A 21,777-nucleotide genomic window follows, 5' to 3' on the forward strand; every position below is an offset into this window, starting at 1 on the left:
AACAAGAGCAACTAAAAAAGGAATGATTATGAAGTAGGACTAAGCAAAAAAAAAAAAAATCAGCATGATTTTGCTCATCTCTAAGATTTGCTCTCACTTGAGTTAGAAAATCATGATTTCAATAAATGATGACTATAGTCATCCAATATATTTTACCTGCCGAAATTTGATGTAAATTGTAAGATAATGAAATCTGGAAAAATCTACCAAATTTCTCATTTTTAGTATGAATGTAAAATTGAAAGAAGAGAATAAATTTTATTGCCAATAATAAATAATCTACAAAAGTTTATCTTTACATTTAACTTTATTTTAACCACAAAATAATTGAATGATTTCAATATTTTAATTCAAATGGAATATTCTGTACAAATAAGTATTTAACAACAAGAGATTTTTTTAAAAAAGAACAAACATTTATTATTTATTTTTACTTTCTTTTCCTTCCATTAGTCCCAAAAGCACAGCATCAGCTTCCAATAAGAGTGTATCATTTGTTGCACCCAAGAATTTGGAAGAGAGTTCGAGGTCAATAAGTTTCAGGCGGACTTTGGATCCATTTTCATATTTCCTGGTGAAAAAAGAAAAAAATGCAATGACATATAAACTTATATATTTTGAAGTGGCATTTTAAACTCGACTGTTGTGAGTCTATGTTGCAAAATTCCATTAATCATATATATCCTTTGCAATCTTCAACAAGATGCAGTACAAGATGCAACCCAACAAGACAGACACAGACTTCAGAGGATAATTAGAACTGCAGAAAAAACAATTGCTACCAACCTGCCTTCCACTGAGGACCTGTATACTGCATGAGTCAAAAAGAGGGCTGTGAAAATATTTACAGACCCCTCACATCCTGGACATAAACTGTTTCAACTCCTACCCTCAAAACGATGCTATAGAGCACTGGACACCAGAACAACTAGACACAAGAACAGTTTTTTACCAAATGCCATCACTCTGCTAAACAAATAATTCCCTCAACACTGTCAAACTATTTACTAAGGCTTCACTACTATTAATCTTCTCATTGTTCCCACCACCCATTTCCTTCCACATGACTGTATGACTGTAATTTTGTTGCTTGTATCCTTACGATTTATATTGATATTGTTTCCTGATTGCTTATTTGTACCCTATGACTATCATTAAGTGTTGTACCTTATGATTCTTGATGAACTTATCTTTTCTTTTATGTACACTAAGAGCATATGACCAAGACAAATTCCTTGTGTGTTCCAGAATTCTGTTTTGTTCTATTCTGTTCAGATCTGTTCTATTCTATTCTATTCTATTTTTATTTCTATTTCTATTTCTATTCTATTCTACTTTAACAATAAGTCATTTTCCCTCTCACAATGTAAAATGTAAAAATAAAACTAGCCTTATTTCAAGAGCTGTCAGAAACAATGAGTTATACCAGGGCTGTCAAACTTGCGGCCCGCGGCCCAGATGCATCACGTGATGGCCACACCCAGTTTAACGAAAAAAAGTCACAATATGTCACGTGACACCGCCACGTCGTTCCAAGTTTGACACCCCTGAGTTATACTAAGTCAGAAGAGTAAAAACCATGGTTTGCTGAATACACAACAGCCTGATTTACACATAAAGTAGGCCATAATAGGTAGGTTCAGGCTACGCTAAAAGCAAATGAATCAATTTTAGGCAAAGTTATGGAGTTTTCTGGATTTAAAATCATCCACTTAAAATATGATTGACAATTTCAAACATATGTGTTTTTCAGGTAACTGTTCTAAAAAATTGAATTTTATAGCTCTCCCATCCTCATACGGAGTAACAGCCCACACACTTGTGCAGACTGCACTTATTGAGATGAATATGGTAATTGGAATCATACTCATTTGCATAAGTTGTCCCACTGGACTTCTCTTGTTTAAATTCTTAAAAGTAGAATTCCAGCTACCCTGCTCTGTTTCTAACCCTTGTCTGCAATCACTGGCACTTTGGATAAATTTGGAGGGCAGAAAACTGTTGTTCATACTCAGTTTCTTTCCCTCCCAAGAGGCCTAGATTCCTTAATGCTCAACCATGGATGTCAATCTACCTGGAAGTAAACTTGCCAACTCGTCCCAGATTATGAGCCAAGGTACTAACAATATACCATAGAAAACCAAGTGTCAAACTGACTCTGTACTATCTCTCTTTGAAGGCCTGAGGGACTGAGGAGCATTGGCAGTGTATCTTCTGCAGCTAGAAGCCTCTAATCACTGAAGGGCCTTCCCTCCCTCTGGTATGCTGCAGCATCCTCCCTTTGGCTGTGTTAGAAGAGAGGAAAAGGCAGATCTAATCAGCCGGCAGAGACAATACAGTTGCATCTGTCTCCAGACATAGAAAGAAAGAACCTTTCACCTGACCTAGGTTCAGATCCCTTCGACAACATGGCAGCGATGAGAGGCTGGTGTAAAATTCTTGCACAATCGTAAATCACATAGGGATCCTGGCTCAACTTCATCTACTGCAAAGGGCCACCATGATATGAAAGTAGCCTGTCTGGGGCTGGAACTGGGACCATCTCTTTGAGGATAAGCAGGGGAGGTAACTTAGCAGAAGGAAGGAAACAGGCCAAGTGATGCTCCACACGCATCCATCGGGGCACACTCACATATGACTAGCAAGGAAGTCCTAGCAGAGAGTTCTATGGGGAATATAACAATGTATTACTTGGCCCCACACTGGCCATGAATGTCAAAGCATGGATGGTGAAGACTGCACTAAAAGTGGATCTTTCTTTCCGACATCCAGGCAAGGGAGTTCAACCCGCCTTCACAATGAAAAGTTCAGCCCCCCTCCAGGCAAGTTTGTTAGGGCTTGCTAAGAGATACTGTTGCACCCCATCCTTGCCCACTTTTCCCAAAATGGTCACTCTCTTATGCACTTACAAACACCTGTGGAGGGTAAGGAGACCCTGGTGATGCTGGTCTTACCTTGTTTACCCTGCTGTTCCCCTCCCCCCATTCCTTTAGCTAGGGAAGATGGGAGGAAAGCCAGTGGGAGAGAGAACAAAGGCAGCAGATAACTATCAGTCTGTGGGATTAGATAATGCCAGAGGGCTGGCAAATGGGCAACAGAAATACAGATACTTCCAGAGCAGAGATGATGGTAATTCTTATGCTTCCCTTGGCAGGCTAAGTTCTGGCAGTGATCCAGCTTTCCCTCGGGGAAACGGCAATATGAACATTACTTCTAGCACTTTCCTAGCAAATGAGATTTTGATGCATATGGAATAAACTGCTGAAAAAAATGTTATGTGCAGTATATTTTTTATCAATACATACATATATATACATTGAGTTGCCTGTTATAATAATATATCTAAGCAGAAGCCGTAGTGTTATTTTCATAAATACCATTCTTCCTTCATAAAAGAAATTTTAAGCAAATATTTGCACAGATTATACTTTCTGTGCGATTGATTTTTCTCACAGAACCATCGTCAAAGGCAACGTAGATGGAGGTATCTGTAAAAAAGTATGAGCACACTGAAGTAGTCTAATGCTCCATTTTAAGATCTATTTGCTTCCTATTATTAGAGTTAAAAGAAAACATCTGTAACTCACACAGAATTGCTTCTTATAACAACAATACTGAAATGAATTCAGCTGTAATGGCTTCTTTTGCTTGAATGAGAGTGGGGAAATTCTTGAAGTCATGGCCAAGCCCCTTCCTAGGGCAAAATATACATGGAAGGGAATTTTCTCAGCAATTTTTATCTGTCTAATTCAGGGGTTCTCAAACTATGATCCGCAGGCCAGATACAGGGCACCGAAGTCATTAATCTGGCCTGCGCGGGACCATGAGGCTGTCCTGCCCACATTGCCCCACCTATCCACCAGCCCCCACCTGCCTTCTGGAGGCCGAGGCCAAAAATGGGATCTGCAGAGGCTTCAGGAGGCCAAAAACGGACTCGTTTTTGGCCTCCCTGGCCTCCAGAGAGAGAAAGAAAGGGAGAGGGAGGGAGAGAGAGAGAGAAACACACACACACACACACACACACACACACAGAAGTCCCTCACCCCACCCCCCCCAAGGCATCCACATCCCTTCACTAGCCTGCTTTCTACCCCCAGGAGCATAACAAATTAAAGTTTGTGTGTATTGTTTAATGGATTGCTAAATTGGCCACGCCTACCCAGTCACATGACCACCTAGACACGCCCACCTAGCTGGTCCGGCCCCCCAACAGTCTGTGGGACCATGAATTGGCCCCCTATTTAAAAAGTTTGAGGACCCCTGGTCTAATTAATGTAAAGAGAAAGAGAAGATGACACAAACAATCAAATTAAAAGACAAATTGTAATTTTAACCAAAGCTGAGACAATCAACAAAAGAAATTATTCTGGTATTAAAATGGTCGTTGCTTACCTGAACGACCCTTTTGTACTCGACGTTCAGACACTCCTCATACTGGGATACGATCACTCCTATTTGCTCAGCTGAGTGTCAATCAAATCCCTCTGGAGCTGCATCCTCCTCACTTCCTGCTTCCTCCTCAGACTTTTCACGAAGACAACTTGGCTCAATAGCAGCAGAATCGACCATTAGAAACTCCATCAGGTAGACACACAGGAAGCAGACAGCTACAGAGGGAGAAAAAGCAGACCTCCACCAAAGCCAGGCACGGCCAAGAAAGGGAGGGACGGAGTGTCTGAACGTCGAGTACAAAAGGGTCGTTCAGGTAAGCAACGACCATTTTCCTACTCGACGTTCAGACACTCCTCATACTGGGATATACCCAAGTTAGAAGGAAAAGGGAGGGAATTAAGCCGTAGACTGGCCTTGTGGAGAGATTACAGCCTGTAATACCCTTCTGCCAAAGGCAGCATCTGCAGAAGCAAACTTATCCAGCCTATAGTGACTTACAAAGGATGAAAGGGAAGACCATGTGGCCGCCCGGCAAATATCATCTACCGAAGCCTGGGTAGCCCAAGCCGCAGAGGTTGCGGCGCTACGGGTAGAATGGGGCAATATACCACCCGGGACAGGGGCCTCTCTTAAGTCATATGCCTTAGAAATACAGGCTTTGAGCCACCTCCCTACTGTGGTTGAAGAAACCTTCTGACCCAGGGAAGAGGGAAGGAAGGATACCAACAGAGCCTCAGTCTTTCGAAAAGGGGCAGTCCTTTTAAGATATCTTCTCAATGCCCGTCTCACATCTAGAGTATGCCACCGCTTCTCAGCAGGATGACGCGGGTTCGGGCAAAAGTTAGGCAAGACAAGTTCTTGGGCTCGATGAAAACGAGTATTCACTTTGGGAACAAAAGCCGGGTCGAGGCGTAGAACAACCCGGTCAGGATAGAAGATGCAGAGATCACTTCTCATGGACAAGGCCGCAATTTCGGATACTCTGCGCGCCGAAGTTATTGCTAACAAAAAGGCCATCTTTAAAGACAAATAGCGTAGACTGGACGAAGCGATGGGTTCGAACGGTGGACCCGTCAAGGCCTGCAACACCAAGGTAAGGTCCCAAGTGGGGTAGCGATGAATCGGTGGAGGCCGCAAGTTTGAGACCCCTTGGAGGAAGGAACGGATCCTGGGGTCCTGAGACAGAGGAACACGAGATTCTCCTGACAGGACAGTGGCTAGAGCCGCCACCTGTCGGCGTAGAGTCGCGGGGGCCAAGCCCTTGGAGAACCCCGCATGCAGAAAACACAAAATGTCCGGAACAGAAGCAGTTGTGGGGTCTACGTGATGATCTCCGCACCATCTCGTGAAGGCAGTCCATGAGGCATTATAAATACGAATTGTTGATGGCCTTCGAGCTGCCTGAATGATGGAGATAACATCGTCAGACAAATTGTCCTTAATGAGCTTTATGCGCTCAAATGCGACACGGCTAATTGAAGCCATTCTGGTTCCGGATGACGGATGGCTCCTTGAGTTAGTACTATCTTGTCTGGTGGAATCCTCCACGGTGGTTCGACTGATAAGTTCTTGAGATCGGCGAACCACTCTCGACGGGGCCAATATGGTGCTACTAGTAGAAGGTTCGCCCGTTCGTGAATGACCTTCCGCACTACCTTGGAGATGACAGGAAGGGGAGGGAAGGCATAAAGAAGGCCCCGGGGCCACTGACTCCGAAGAGCATCCAGCCCCTCCGCTGCTGGACATGGATAGCGGGAGAAGAATCTCGGCAATTGGGTGTTCTGAGCCGTCGCAAACAGGTCCACTAGGGGAAGGCCGAACCTCCTGGACAGGTCCTGGAACAAGCTGGGGTCCAACTTCCACTCGGCGTGATCTATTTGGTCTCTGCTGAGCCAATCTGCCTCTCGATTGAGAGTCCCCGAGATGTGTTCGGCTTTTATTGACGAGAGGTGGAGCTCCGCCCATGACAGAAGACGCTCCGCCTCCTGCATTAGTGTCCAGGAGCGGGTCCCCCCTTGTTTGTTGATATGGGCCTTGGTGGCCACATTGTCCGTTAGAATCAGAAGGTCCTGGCGATATACCAGGCGTTTGAAGTGTATCAGGGCGAGTCGGACCGCTCTGAGCTCTAGCCAATTTATGTTGTGCAGCTTTTCCGCCAATGACCAGGCACCCTGGGCTAGCTGACGGTCGAGGTGAGCCCCCCAGCCTCGCAGACTTGCATCTGTAGTCAACACCATCCGAGCTGGTTCGAGAAAGGGAGAACCCTTGTTGAGGGCTGGAGACAGCCACCACCTCAGGGAAAGGCGAACTGGAGCTGGAACCTTTACCTTGAGAAGAGACTCCGCTCGACCTTGTCTCTGGTAAGGGAGGAGGAACCATTGGAGGCGACGAAGATGGAAACGCGCCCACGGAACAATGTCTATGCAAGATATCAACTTCCCCAGAAGCTGGGAGAGAGACAGTAAGGTCACAGTCCGGTGTAGTAAGACTTGAGATGTCAGTTCCCGAATGCTGGCTTGTCTGTCGGGAGATAGGGAGACCACACACAGTGTCGAATCTATTGTTGCTCCGAGATGTAGGATACTCGATGTGGGAACAAGATGGCTTTTGGCAAGGTTCAAAGTGAACCCGTGGTTTTGAAGGGACTGAAGTACTAGCTCCCGGTCCTGGGTCGCCTGTTCGGGAGAAGACGACAGGATCAAAATATCGTCGAGGTAGCACGCCAGATGAACAGGAACCTTTCTGAGCGACGCCGCTACTGCCGCTAGCAACTTTGTAAACGTCCTCGGAGCGGACGAAAGGCCGAAAGGCATCGCCCGATATTGAAAATGGTGGTCCCCAAACGCAAACCGGAGGAACTTCCTGTGCGACTGATGAATAGGGACGTGCAGGTACGCTTCCTTTAGATCTACAGATTGCATCAGATCTCCCGGACGAATGCAACCCAGCAGAGACTTGAGGGAATGCATCTTGAACCGACGGTACAAGATGTGTTGATTGAGACGTCGAAGGTTCAAAATGCCTCTCCAATCGCCCGAGGATTTCGGTACCAGGAATAGTGTTGAATAAAAGCCGGTCTTGAGTTGATGCAATGGAACCTGTTCTATGGCCTGGATTTGCAAGAGATGGTGAATTTCGAGCAACAGAAGAGACCGCTTCTCCGGCTGAAGTGGCCAAGGGCATTGAAGGTAAAAGTCCTGTGGCATGGTGGTGAATTCCAAACGTAACCCTTCGGTGACAGTTTGGACAATCCAGGCATCCGAGGTGGTAGATGGCCACAGGTGAGAGAATGCCTGGAGCCTGCCCCCGATTGGGACCAGAGGCGGTGAGTCACTTACCGCGCCTGGAAAAACGGCCCGCTGACTGTCTGAAAGGTCGCCTGAAGTTGGATTGTCGGCGACCGCGGTCACGAAAGGGCGCCCTGTCCGAAGTTGACTGGTACTGGGACTGCGAAGATCTGTAATAAGAGGCGCCCCCGGCGCCGTGGTCTTGTCGAAAAGGCTGTCGATTATAAGGAACATAGCGCCTGTCCTGACGTCGGAAGGACGTGGGTAACACCTTCTTCTTATCCCTATTCTCGACCAGCACCGAGTCCAGGGATGAGCCAAATAAGGCAGGGCCCTTGTAAGGGGCAGCAGTCAAGCGCCATTTGGACTTGGCGTCAGCTCTCCAGTTACGGAGCCACAAGAGACGTCTTGAAGATACAGTCGAAGCTAAGGCCCTGGAAGCAAACTTAGCTGCGTCTAAGGACGCGTCAGCCGAATATTCAGCAGCTGCGACCAGTTTGGCCAGGTCCTGCTGTAATCGTGCGTCCTCAGGGGGAAGCCTGTCCTTCAATTGACGTAACCACACCAGCGATGCCCGATTAAAGAATGATGAGGAGGTTGCAGCACGAATGGCCCAAGCCGCCGCTTGGTGTGTTTTGCGAAACCCCATCTCGGCTCGTTTGTCCTCAAACTTGAGACCATCCCCAGCCTCACCTACCAGGATGGAAGACGATGTAAGACTCGCCACCGGATCATCAATTGAAGGTAACTGCAGGAGGGCATCCAGCGCAGGGGCCGAGGCATAGAGTTTTCGATCAAATGAATTCGGACCCGACAACGAGGCGGGGCGGTCCCAAGGCTTTTGAACAACCTGGCAGAAAAGATCTGGACATGGAACAAAGTCCTCATCAGGTTGAGGTAGATTGAACAGGTTACTGTTGGGACCAGATGGATTAGAAGAAGAGGAGCCCTGAAGAGGTGTGGAATCCATATTAGTGGCAGCTTTTGCCTTGCGTAGGAGAGAGCGAAACAAGGAAGGCTTAAATAGACCGGGAAATGCCGGCTTGTCCTGAATCTCTTCTTCATCCTCCGACATCTCAAAATCTTCCAGGAAATCGTCCTCCCGGGCTGATTCAGGCACAAGGCTACAGTCAACAGACCTCTGCTGATGTTGAGCACCAGGGGGATGCATGGAAAAGGCCGAAGTGGCAGGGCACGTAGGAGCAGGGAAGGCACCAGTGGCTTGTTGCAACCCCATTTGATACATATGGGACATGGCCTGAGTAAAAAAGGACTGAAAATCCACAGGCTGAGGGAACCCTGGGCCCGCTTCAGGGCGGAGGCCGGCTGCAGTGGGTGTAAAGGTAGCTTCAGGGCCTGGCCTAGAAGCTTGAGAAAAATGGCTTGCAAAACTAGAGGAACGGGACCTAACACTGGCCCTTGACTGATTAGTCGCAGACATTGGAGCCTCCTGAGAAGTTGATGGGCCATCCTCCCTCAGACCACTGGCCAACAATTCTACATTATGAGAGGCCGAGGGCTCACAGGTCACCTCATGGCTCAAGCCTTCAGGAATTGGTCCTTGACCAGGGTCCTGGGCCCGTTGCCTAGCCTTAGCAAACTGCTTTTCTAATGCCTTATGCCTCCTTTGGGCATCTTTATCTGCTGTGGCAGATTTGGAGGACTTTGCCTGCCTGGCCTTAGATTTCTTCCCCCTGAGCTGTTTAGGGGAAGGTACTGGGGAGGGGGAGGGACTCCTGTCCATATCAGAAGAAAGGACACCTTCCTCCCTGTCCTCCATGATCAATCACCCCAATGAATTATTAATTAATTAATTGTAAATAGAACTTATCAATTCTATATATATGATGGAATATTAGCAATATAAATTGTAATATATATATCTATATGCTCTGTTATTATTATAATCAGTAATATTTTTTTTTGATATCTTTAATTGTAATAAATGCAATAAATATGAACAATCACAACCAGTTTATCAATATAACAAAGCAACAGCCCCCCCCCCTTTTTTTTTTTTAAATAAGAATGTAAATTAATTTAAACAATGTGTACTTCCCTGAACTTTCAGGCACCCCTCTGCAGGCCGTTGTGAATTGCAGGTACGATCAGGACAGCGTCCCCACCTGCCAGCAACCTAGCGACCCTGGAAACCAAAGCCCAGGTCGCTATGGCCACGGAGCTCCAAAAACTGTGCCGATGGTCAGGGCTCAAAATGGCGGCCCGCGAGGGAAAATTCCAAAAGTCCTAAGCCAGGCGAAACACAGCGCCTGCGGCCGGACTGAAGCTGCAGCCAAAAGCAGTCACAATTTTCAAAGGCAGCTGATGAGTATGCCAGCCGGCAGGGACTCAAGCTGCTCGATCAAGTGGTCACTAAGGCAAACCGGAGCCTCGCAAGGTGACTGGCAGCAAAATGGCGGCAATGGCGGGAAAAACGTTAGAAATAAAGCGCCAGCCAAGCCAAGCCGCAAGCGGTGGCCGGAGCCCCGAACCGCCGCTACGCGCTTAAACCTTCTCCAAACGAAGGGAAACGAAGCGCAGCTCTTTTAAACAGCAAATAAAAAATATTTAGCCAATTCAGAAAGGAAATAACTCAATTCAGAACGAAATGTAATCAAGAGAACAGACACTCGATGCTATTGCAAAGGCTGAGTGAAAAAGTCTGAGGAGGAAGCAGGAAGTGAGGAGGATGCAGCTCCAGAGGGATTTGATTGACACTCAGCTGAGCAAATAGGAGTGATCGTATCCCAGTATGAGGAGTGTCTGAACGTCGAGTAGGAAAATGCTTGGTTTGGTCACTGTCACCATTTGGAACCCAGAAATTCCCAAATAGTTACCAAAGAATGTGATATTTCATCTTTAAACCTGATTTGGCAGATACCACACATGCCTATGCCAGAATGTTAAAAGTTCAGTCCCCACCTCCCATCCCAGCTGCATTTTTTGTTCTTTCATACTTATTTCTATTTTTTCCCCTGATTACTAGAGCTAAACAAATCCCAGCTCTTACCATTATGACTCTTTTTTACTATGTACCAAAAGGAGTCTGCTTGTCTGAACAGGACAGGAAGAGAGCAATTAAATTTGATTTTGCATTTCTGCATGAAGAGGTAATTTAAAAGCTTTTCCTTTGGACAGGTTTCTTGACATTTACCCCTGCCCCAAGACATTCCTTAGCATGTGCCAATTCACTCCAGTAACTGCTCTCATCCCAAGAAAGAGGAATTCATGTCTTTGACACAATAAATACAAAGCACACTGAAATGAAGATATCCTCTTGGGGTATCACACTGAACAACACAATCCTTGCAAATAATCAGGGGTCCCTCAAACATACATTCACACAGGAATACTCCTTCACTCCTACCATGTGAAGTGATTTAAAATTAATGTACCATGCCATTAACGTGTCAGAAAATCAATTATTAGTGGCTAAACAAATTAGATTTGCTGTTATTGTCAATCACAAAATCCAACCTTCATTATGGAGTCCCAATTCAAATTGGTAAAATAAACCCTTCCCACATGTAAATCCATTCTCAGTTCATGAAATAAGTTTTTACTTAAATTCTTAGATGACATTTTTTACATCTCTAAACATGCCATTCCCCAAACTTATTTATTTGGGGTAATATTTTTCTTTAATATATGAAAGTATTCTATCACGCTTATTGACCTCTTCTATAATTTTGTCTTCCAAAATAGAGGTTCTCAAACAGAGGTTGCAACTCCTTCCCCTTAGGGGACTACAGATGGTCACTTTGATGGGGTTGCAAATGGGGGAGGGGGGAGGTCTTGCGTACAAAGCTAAAAGTGCTAACCAACTGCCTTGCCTTTGCCTGACCAAGGAAGCTGGTCCAAGGAAAGGAGGCAGTAAAATTCAGAGCAAGTTTTAACAACAGCATTTCTTCCACATTTTAGGAAGGGAGCAGAGCAGTGCTTCGGCAAGTGAGCTATTGTTGAGGGAGGCAGCACAATGCCAATTTGGAGCACACTGGGAGGACAGGTGGCCTAGTCTCTTGTCAGAAGGCAACAGTAATGGTGATGCTGTGAGCACTGCAGGGTGAACCTGAAGAGGAGGGGCACTGGAGAATAGAATTGCAGCAGCCCTGCCAGCTGTCCTATTCCTGAGACTTTCATTCCTATATCACCACCTAGACTTTTGCCAAGTGAAGAAGAGTTGCCTTCAAAACTGCTAGGGTATCCTTGCTCAATGCCACCACCAACTGGAAATTCTCTGCACACAACCTGTAGGGGTAGGAACAGAATAATTGGTTCACTGCAGTACCAAACATGTACTGAATGTTTTAAGGTTCTGGGTTCTATATGTCCAGTATTTCACTGTTAAGGTTCTGGGCTTTATAGGTGCAGTGCTATGAGCTTGTACTGTTTGAGCCAGCAACTCAAGTGATCCCTCAGGAGAACTGAGAACTAATAGTGAACAGCCAACAGCAAAGTGCAAAGGGAGATGTGTGAATTGAAAGCTGATTAGATAAGCTTAGACCTCTCTCTTGCAGCAGGGTCTTTAAGCCCATCACCTGCTTCCTCTGGAGATGCATTTTTTCCTAATGGAGCAGAGCCACCAATCATTCTGCATCATCTAGGCAACTAAAGAACAGAAAAGACCTTCCACATTTTTAAAAAGCAAATTTGCTACAATAGTTACTGCCCAATGGCAGTATTACAGCAGCATATTAGTGTATATGAAGACAGGTAATACCGGTAGAATCAAGTGGGAAAGACGGCACTTTTTCCAAGACCACAGCTACCAGAGGCCCTTTTACATTTGGCACTAGTAGAAAAGTATTTGGAAGGAGTCATTACTTAACAAAAAAGTAACTAAGCACATTTCAATCTTTGAGCACATCTTTAAGGAAGCAAGAAACAGGAACACTGAAGAGCTGCACATGAAAAGCTAGAGAGCTATCAGAATGAATCCTGCTTTCCTCCACTTGTTTCGTCAAGTTAGCACTTGACTTGTCCAGACAACATGGACGCACAATCTCAGGGACTTCTAAGTCAGCTAAACCTGTGACAAAGGGGTGGGGTGGGGTGGGGGAGAGACCAAAGCCCAGAAGTAGTTTTGACAGATGGCCAAACCTGCAGGTTAAGCCATCTGTTAAAACCACCTGCCATCCACAGCAGTTTTATTTATTATTCCTCATTATTTATTATTTAGCTCAATCTATTCAGGGTTCAGCTAGGTATGAGAATCCTAATGTATTAAACTATCTTCCAACATTTCCGGTAACATTTTACACTGCAATATTGTATAGCCAAAGGGACTATATAAAACTAGATTATTTATACACACACACACACACACGAATATATATATATATATGTATAGAGAGGGAGAGAGATTCCAGATTCTATCAGCAGCATAGTTTCCCATGGTCCTTAGGGATGGTCTTAAATCACTTTTTTCAGTGGTGTAACTTCGAACAGTCACTAAGTGAACTGTTGTAAGTCAAGGACTACCTGTATTCAATTATATTCTGCGCAGAGGGAAAGTTAAAAGCTGAATTCATGTTTCCTAGCATGTTATGCCAGTACAACAATGTGCAGCCCTTCCCTAACTTAGAAACAGGTCTATTTCCAATAAAATAAAGCAAAATGTTTCTGTGTGAAAAGAACAGATAGCGGCAAGCTTTTATATAGTTAGATTTGAGCTTCATCAGTTACACAGAGCAATTTTAATGGTCAGGCATGACGGAACCCGTACCACACAAAAGCATTTGTAACACCTTAGTATTTAATAGCATCTTTTAATCCAAAAACTGCTGAAAATTAGCAATATATTTATGATATTTAATATGTAATAAAGCATTAACCTGAGTGGTTAGGATGCCCTTCCAAGACTAATTTGATAATTTTCTTTTTAATTAACTAATACTTCAATTAGCCTATTTGGTGACTTGCCTGTTAATAGATGTCCCATTCTGAAGAAGCAGCAAAAAACAAAACAAAACACACCCAACCCCACCTACTGATGTGGTTCTCAGTGTGTGGAGGTGGAGGGACTGGGGGAGGATAATATGCTGTTATATACAGAACTGACAAAAGAAGTCAATACTTTCACTGCACTTTAAGGCTTCTTGTAAAGCTGAAATTTCAGTTAATGAATGGATTTGTTCGTAAGCTTCCTTTGCACTTGAAATTCAACAGAATCAGGTCTCACACAAGGGAACATAATGATGACAAGCAGTTCTATGAAAGATACAGCTCAATTTCCTTTAGTCATTCAGGTTTAGAGCCATATTCATGCTCTTAAAGGCTCAGTTTGCAAGAGAAGTCAGGAATACTTTCCAGATACTGGAAGTACCTAACGGTATTTCAGCATTTTTATTTTTGTTGTCTCCTAGGTTTGAATCAAGAATTTGTTTTCGACTCACATTGCTTCCACTTTGCTGAGACTCAAACACAGAAGGTGACATTCAAAGAAGGACATTTATTGCTGGCTGTCCCACAAGTAAGAAATAGGAAAACATCCACAAGGAAACCAAAATGCCACGTGAAGCCTTCCTTGATTAACCATTTTTCAGGGATCACAATGAATTTAGCAGGGTGGTATTTTCAACATTTCACAATATGTTGGGGTTTATAAATGGGGTTTTAACATGTATTATGACTCCTAAATGACTTTTGGGAGTTGAGGCTAATTTTGTCTCTTTTAAAAGGCAAGACTGGGCTTGTAACTATACTGCTCAAAAAAATAAAGGGAACACAAGCAGAAGACATCCGAGATCTGAATGAATGAAATAGCCTTATTAAATACTTTGTTCTTTACATACGGTAGTTTATACACTGCTCAAACAACTAAAGGGAACACAAAACTACTGTATGTAACGAACAAAGTATTTAATAAGGCTATTTCATTCATTCAGATCTCGGATGTCTTCTGCTTGTGTTCCCTTTATTTTTTTGAGCAGTGTATATAGATGGAAAATCACCACAGAATATAATGGATAGAGGTTTAACTAAGAATTTGAAATAAACCATAGGAAAAAGCAATGGCAAATCACATCCATACCATTCCCAATAAATCTACACAGAAGTATGAGATATTCAAATCAAAAATTGTACATTGAGAAACATATCCATCACACGAAAACATTTATTTTGTAGTCATGCAAACTAGTCATTGTAAACCCCACAAGAAAGAAAAGTAGGAAAAATCTGGAAGCCAGTGTAAATACATGCAGAGGTCTCTAATATGCTGAAGAAAAAAGGGATATGTATGGGAAATGAAAATAGATGCATAACAAAGAAAGATATAAGACAGTAGAAAAGCATAAAGCTCAGACTGAGCAGAGGCTTGTGAGATATACTAAATGTAACCACAACAAATAGGATTAAGGTGAACTAAAGAAGGCATTTCTCTATAGCAAGGAGAAAGCAATGAATCACTAATAGATGATTGAAGGAAGGCAGAACTTTCTAAGTCCTATTTTGTATCCATCTTTTCTAAGAGAAATGAACATTTCTCAAACAAACCATTTCTATTTTTCAACTAATTTTTCTCCTGATGTATCCAACCTCACTTCCATGCAACAAAGTGGGCAGAAGCACGCTCTTATATTCATCTGTTTTCATCTATTTTGATGAAGATGCATTACTTGCAACAGATCACAATACATTTTGTACACTTATCCATAAACACATGGAACAAGTGAGGGGAGTTCACACAATCTTGCTCTACTAGACCTATTTACCCAGCTTTCCATATATTCTGACACATTTTTACGTCCATTATACATCATTCTTATTGCATTCAAAAACTTACTTTACCTTCCATATTGACACAACACATTCCATAATCCAAGCCATTCACTTAATCATACCTTGTGAAGATACAATCAAGATATATGAGTGTTCTCACATTCATACATTTTATTCATTATCTCCTTTAGTGCCTTTATAAACACTTTCCTGCGGGGGAAAAAACCTCAGGGGCATGCTTGCTTAACAATTTATTTACTTGAAGTTTTTGCACTCTTGCTACATTACTCTATATATAACAGTGATTTTCCAACTTGCATGCATGGATCACTCTCTACACAGATTCAATGAATTGCATAACCATTTTATAAGCAAATCATATCTACATTTTAACATTTCTTTTATATCATCTGTGCCTGCAGCCTTAACCATTTTCAGCACTTCATAATATTTATGGCTTCCTTTTCATCCATACTTTTGAGGGCCTACTATTCATAGGATTCATTTGAATTCCACTCTTCAGATTATCACAGATATTCTCACAAAAATCTTTAAATACTCCCTCCAGCATTCTTTTCCTTAACTTCCCTAATAACTTCATCATGTGCATTATCAATCCACTCTGCAGGAAGCTCCTTGTTTAATCCTTTTTATCCTCTTCTATAACCATTACTATTTCCACCAAAATTATGCATTAATTGTCACTTTTAATCCTAACCATTTATGTTTTCTGAGTACTTTTTTTGCAACTATCTTTTTCTCTTTAAAGAGATTATACAATCAACTCAAAGGAGATACTCCCTTTTAATAGATCAGATTACCCCTCTAGATCTATCTGTGTTCTGACCTAGGCTTCCTGAGTTAGTAAAACACATCAGTAGTCCCCAAAACCTCTTTTATTGCAACAGCTATGAATTCTGTTCATTCACAGATGAGTTCCAAATAGTTGTAAAGAGTCCTTTGGGATAAGGCTGATAAGCACCCACCTTTATCTCCCTTGACACGCTGCCAAAGACCTAATTGGCAAAGCCTCACGGAGTCCAGAATCAAACAGAGCTTCAGACTTTAAACTGAACAGAATTAACAATGTTGCTTCCTGCAAAGGCCCATGTGACATTGCTCCTCCTTTAAGTCTTATGGGAGGGGCCAACCATCTCCAAACCTACTCCCAAGTTGTTTCTTTTGTTTTAACTGTTCTTGCCTTCTGGCAGCTCTGCGCATGCACGCACTGGGAACAGGCTCCCCCTGTTCCTCTGCCTTGCTGAGGTCCGACTCTGGAGGCTCCAGAGGCAGCACATACCTCCCAGATGGCCCTTTCTCTGCCTCCGATGCAGAGCCCTCGTCTGAGCCTTCCCCAGACTCCAGGACTGGCCCTTGTTTCTCACCAACCTCCTCACTGTCCAACTCTGCTGCCGGCTCCACCGGCCGCCGGCAGACCACAACAATCTGCATGGAAACTGCAATTATAGTCTGAGACTAAGATTAAGTTCCAAGATGCTGACCCCCCCCCCTCCAAGATTTGGCAAGTGGCTATAAGAGAAAGTTTCATTTAGAATGTCTTTCTCAGAAAAGATCACCTAGAGCAGGGGTGTCAAACGCAAGGCCCGGGGGCTGGATCCAACCTGTGGGGTGCTTAGATCTGGCCCACAGGGCCACCCTGGAACCAGCAAAGGACTGGCCTGTGGTGCCTCTGCCAGTGAAAACAGAGCTCGGGAGGGCAGTGTATGGCCTTCCCAAGCTCTATTTTCATTGGCAGAGGGTTACAGGAGTTCATTGCAGCTGAAAACGGAGCTCAAGAGCCCATTTTTGCTGGCAGAGCGCTCAGGCTGCCACAAGTGCCCCCGATATGAGTGACATCGAGCTGGCCCTGCCCATACCCACCCTGGCCCCCCGAGGTCAAAAACAACTCTGATGCAGCCCTCAATGAAATCGAGTTTGACACCCCTGACCTAGAGATACATTATGGTCATTGCTGTGAGGTGGTGCAAGCTAACTTCTGTCGACAGGATCAACAGAAGTTCGATCCTGACTGGTTCAAAGTTGACTCAGCCTTCCATCCTTCCAAGGTCAGTAAAGTGAGGCCCCAGATTGTTGAAGGCAATATGCTGACTCTGTAAACCACTCAGAGAGTGTTGAAAAGCATTGTGAAGTAATATATAAATATAAGTGCCATTGCTATTGCTATTTAAGACTGCCTTTAGCTTTTTCTGATGTGTGCTATTATATTACGTTGGTTTAATCTTTTTAATTTGTATTGTGGTAGCTGTTTCTTTTGGGAAAAAAAATTCCCCCTAAATATGTTACAGTATTTTTCAAGAACATATTTAATTTCATTTTCCAAGTTGTTAAGTCCTGAGCTTAAAAATCTACATTTACATGCAGACCTGAAACAAGCCATGTGACTATCTACCATGTGAAGTACCTCTCCTATGTGCTAGAAGGTTATGTTATTAGCCAGGCTTGGCTGAAACAATTCACTGCCCACAAAGCAAATCTACTGTCTACAAGGAATGGAGTGGGGGAGGGAAAAGGGACATAAAACTAAAACAATACATTATACTACATTCCCATCAGTGTAACAGTTCCCACCACAGGCAACACTTTGTCTTTAACAAAGAAGCTCACATTCTATGCCTGTAAAATCCCTATACAGACTAGTACTGTATGAATGCCAAAAGGAACATCTGTGTGTTCAGAATCATAGCAGCCCAACTTTTTAAAGTCCTCTCATGCACAATAGTCCATCAAAAAGCCCAATGAGAAAGAATTCCTTCATTCCTTTCCTATTCACTGACATGTATTTTAAAATTTCAACGCCTAGCATTCAACCACATGTATTCATATTTCTTTATAGCAATAGCAATAGTATATACTGCTTCATAGTGCTTTCATGGCCCCTTCTAAGTGGTTTACAGAGTCAGCATATTGTTCCCACCAATCTGGGTCCTCATTTTATCGACTTTGGAAGGACGGAAGGCTGAGTCAACCTTGAGCAGGTTAGGATCGAATTATTGGCTGTGGGTAGAGTTAGCTTGCAATACTGCATTCTAACCACTGCGCCACCATGGCTCCTAATATATTTCTTCAGATTATTCATTTGTCTATTTAATAGTTTGTATTAAATTTAACTTCTACTGCTATTGTTAATCTGAAATTATTTTTACATTGAATTAATCTGGATTAATTTTTTTGTTAAACAATTGCAAGAGAAATTAAGAAAACTCATTTCTAAATAGTAGAAGAACCAAGATGGAAAAAAGTATACAGTCTAATTCTAATGATAAGATATATTTTGAAAACAGAGGGTACATCCAACAATTCAAAGAAGTTTAATGGGAAAAGCCAACCAAAATATACAGATTATCATGATTTTATAGGACTTGAGCACTAATTTATAAATGCATGCTAAATACTGTAACCTATAAAGAGAAAGTACAGAACTGTTTTATAATGTATTTTATTAATGTTTATACTTTTTTTTTTTTTTTGCTATTTGGGTATTTATTAAAGGTAAAGGTTCCCCTCGCACATATGTGCTAGTCGTTCCTGACTCTAGGGGGCGGTGCTCATCTCCATTTCAAAGCCGAAGAGCCAACGCTGTCCGAAGACATCTCCGTGGTCATGTAGCCAGCATTACTAAACGCCAAAGGCGCATGGAACGCTGTTACCTTCCCACCAAAGGTGGTCCCTATTTCTACTTGCATTTTTTACATGCTTTCGAACTGCTAGGTTGGCAGAAGCTGGGACAAGTAACAGGAGCTCACCAAGTGACGTGGCACTAGGGATTCAAACCGCTGAACTGCCGACCTTTCAACCAACAAGCTCAGCATCTTAGCCACCGAGCCACAGCGTCCCTTCTGGATATTTATTAGCCTTTAGCAAAAAGATTATTTTATAAATGCAAACCAAACAAAATACACATCTGTTTTTCACGTGTACTTCAATAGTGTTGTCTTCAGTAACTTTAACTACAATCTACACATCCTACACAATGCATCTAAAAGGAGCCCACATGACTGCTATACCTCAGGAGAACAATGGTTAGGTAGACTTTTTGAGTTATACCAGTCACTTAGGTAAGGCTCCACAACTTTATTTTGAAAAATAGTGAAAAGAATAGGTTTTTGAAGCACTACTACTATATAAATATTTATGTTCTGATGGCGGGGTACAGTTTGTAATACTGTAAGCTATATAGAATGTAGAAGAGGAGAAGGAAGGAAGGAAGGAAGGAAGGAAGGAAGGAAGGAAGGAAGGAAGGAAGGAAGGAGAAAGAGAAAGAAAGAAAAAAGAAAGAAGGAAGGAAGGAAGGAAGGAAGGAAGGAAGGAAGGAAGGAAGGAAGGAAGGAAAGAAAGAAAGAAAGAAAGAAAGAAAGAAAGAAAGAAAGAAAGAAAGAAAGAAAGAAAGAAAGAAAGATTGCATTAAAACTAGGGAAGTTCTTACAGTCCAGTTCTGAGAAAGATTTTGAAAGCTGTATCCAAAATTTGAGGGTCCACAATCTGGTTGGAAAGAACTGAAAATATCAGGAAAAAGGCATTTATCATTTATACCCCACATTTTAACAGATTGCATTTCTCTTTAATTTGTTGATCTTTGCTTCTATCTGCCCACTACAGGCTGTAATGAAATTAAGTTGAAATATGTATTAGAACTTCCAAAGTTAACTAGGCTCATTCAGAAACCTCGCTATTGGGCTCCTGGCAATTGTTCAAGTAAATAATAAACTCCTGAGGTCAAGGATGCAAAAGGAATAGCCAGCCTTAAATTGCAGATCACGGGCAATTGGTTAAGGCTGTTAAATTATCATTATCAGTTCATTACAAATTGCCTTTGCTTGCAAAAAGATCAGTCTTCTAGCAAAAAGAGAACAATAAATTCTGTATTGCTTGCTCAGAATAAGCTCCTTAGAGTAAAAAAGAAAGATGAGGACAAACTGGTCCTGGAAAGAAAAGAATATACAGTTATTCAAAGAAAGTTTATTGATTTCAGCTATTTCGGCTCAGGATTTTTCTGGCCTAGGGCTTTGCTATGAGATTGTTCTTTGCCACATTTTTCAGTCTCAACAAATATGCAATACTTGTGTTATATATTTCATTTCAAGTGTATTAAATATATATGATTAATTTCCCTTCAGCTCAAAACAACTTAGCCCATACTATTAAGATTTCAGCAAACATATCTTTCTATTCAAGTAACCAAAGTGACTGTATGGAAGAAAAAATATTTAAGAGAACCTATCTTTTAAACATAATAAGGGTGAACAAAAGGGATGCGCTGTTTAAATGCAAAGATGTATTATAAACATCTGAGAGGAAATCCTGATGTTGTTTTCAGTGCAGGTAGTCCTTCAGTTATGACCATAGTATAATCATCCCCATCAGGGTTGTAACTTACGACATTTGTAAATTTTACTAATTTTACAACTTTTTATGGCAGTCAACCTTTTAAGTGATCTATCATAAATTAGGATTGCCTGCACAAAATTAAGCTTACATTACTTTAATATTATTTCAAAAAAGAAAATTTTAATTCAGTTTAATATTTGAACTATTTTGTTAAATACCATGTTTGGTTGGGCAACTGAAAGTAAATCAAAGCTGGTGTTTGTGTATTCCCTTTAAAAACATAACAAATGTGTCTTCTTATAGATTTATTGTTTGAAAAATATTATATATGCCAAATATTATATATGTTCCGCTAATTTTATATAGAACCATCAGCATCTAAAAGTAGTTTTCTATTATTATCCCAAATCGTATAGGTCTTCCCTTAATTTCAAGACTGTGTTTTCACTGCACCAGATGGATTTAAAGATTAATGAGCTCTCATTATAAAGTCCTTCAGTTACGTGTGACTATCATTGAGAAAGATTTGTTATATTTAGAGCTTAGTTACAAATTATACTACCGTATGCTAGGCTAGAGTGACATTCCTCAATCATGTGATATAGTAGTCTAGAAAATAGGGGGCCATCACAATAAACAGAGCAGGGCATAACATTATTTTTATTGAACAATTGTAGTCAAACAATTAATTTCACATATATTTGTAAAATAAATTAATATCCTGATTTAAATCAGGCATGTAGCACTATCCATAAACTCTTTGTGTATTATTGTGCATTCCGTTTATTACAGCACCACCTATAGGCCCCAGCTGGTTAAATTAGGATTTTTGCTCTACTATATATTGTTAAATATGGATTTTTGAAATCTAAACTCAATATCCATTCAGCTCTATTGGTGAAAATTTTAATGAGAATTAATATAAACTATTCATAATTATAGTAAGTAATCGGATTATGGTTTTGCAATCTCCTTAAAAAATATCAAAACCTACGCATCGAGCAAAACTGAAGTTTTCTGCTTGGCAAAT

At 42.0% G+C, this 21,777-nt stretch overlaps 1 protein-coding gene across 2 annotated transcripts in view; it reads right to left on the minus strand.

The window, feature by feature from the left end:
- Window positions 1–288: 288 nt before the first annotated feature.
- The window catches only part of TPD52 (tumor protein D52), a 69,472-nt gene continuing 47,983 nt past the window's right edge, over window positions 289–21,777 (minus strand). For both annotated transcript variants that reach the window (XM_087890726.1, XM_034430019.3), the window contains one exon: window positions 289–571. In XM_087890726.1, coding sequence (XP_087746852.1) covers window positions 421–571 — 151 coding nt within the window. In that variant the 3' untranslated portion in view covers window positions 289–420. The remainder of the gene's footprint in view (window positions 572–21,777) is intronic.

This window comes from Pantherophis guttatus, chromosome 3 (genome assembly GCF_059756535.1).
Source record: "Pantherophis guttatus breed Tessera chromosome 3, ASM5975653v1, whole genome shotgun sequence".
NCBI lineage: Eukaryota > Metazoa > Chordata > Lepidosauria > Squamata > Colubridae > Pantherophis > Pantherophis guttatus.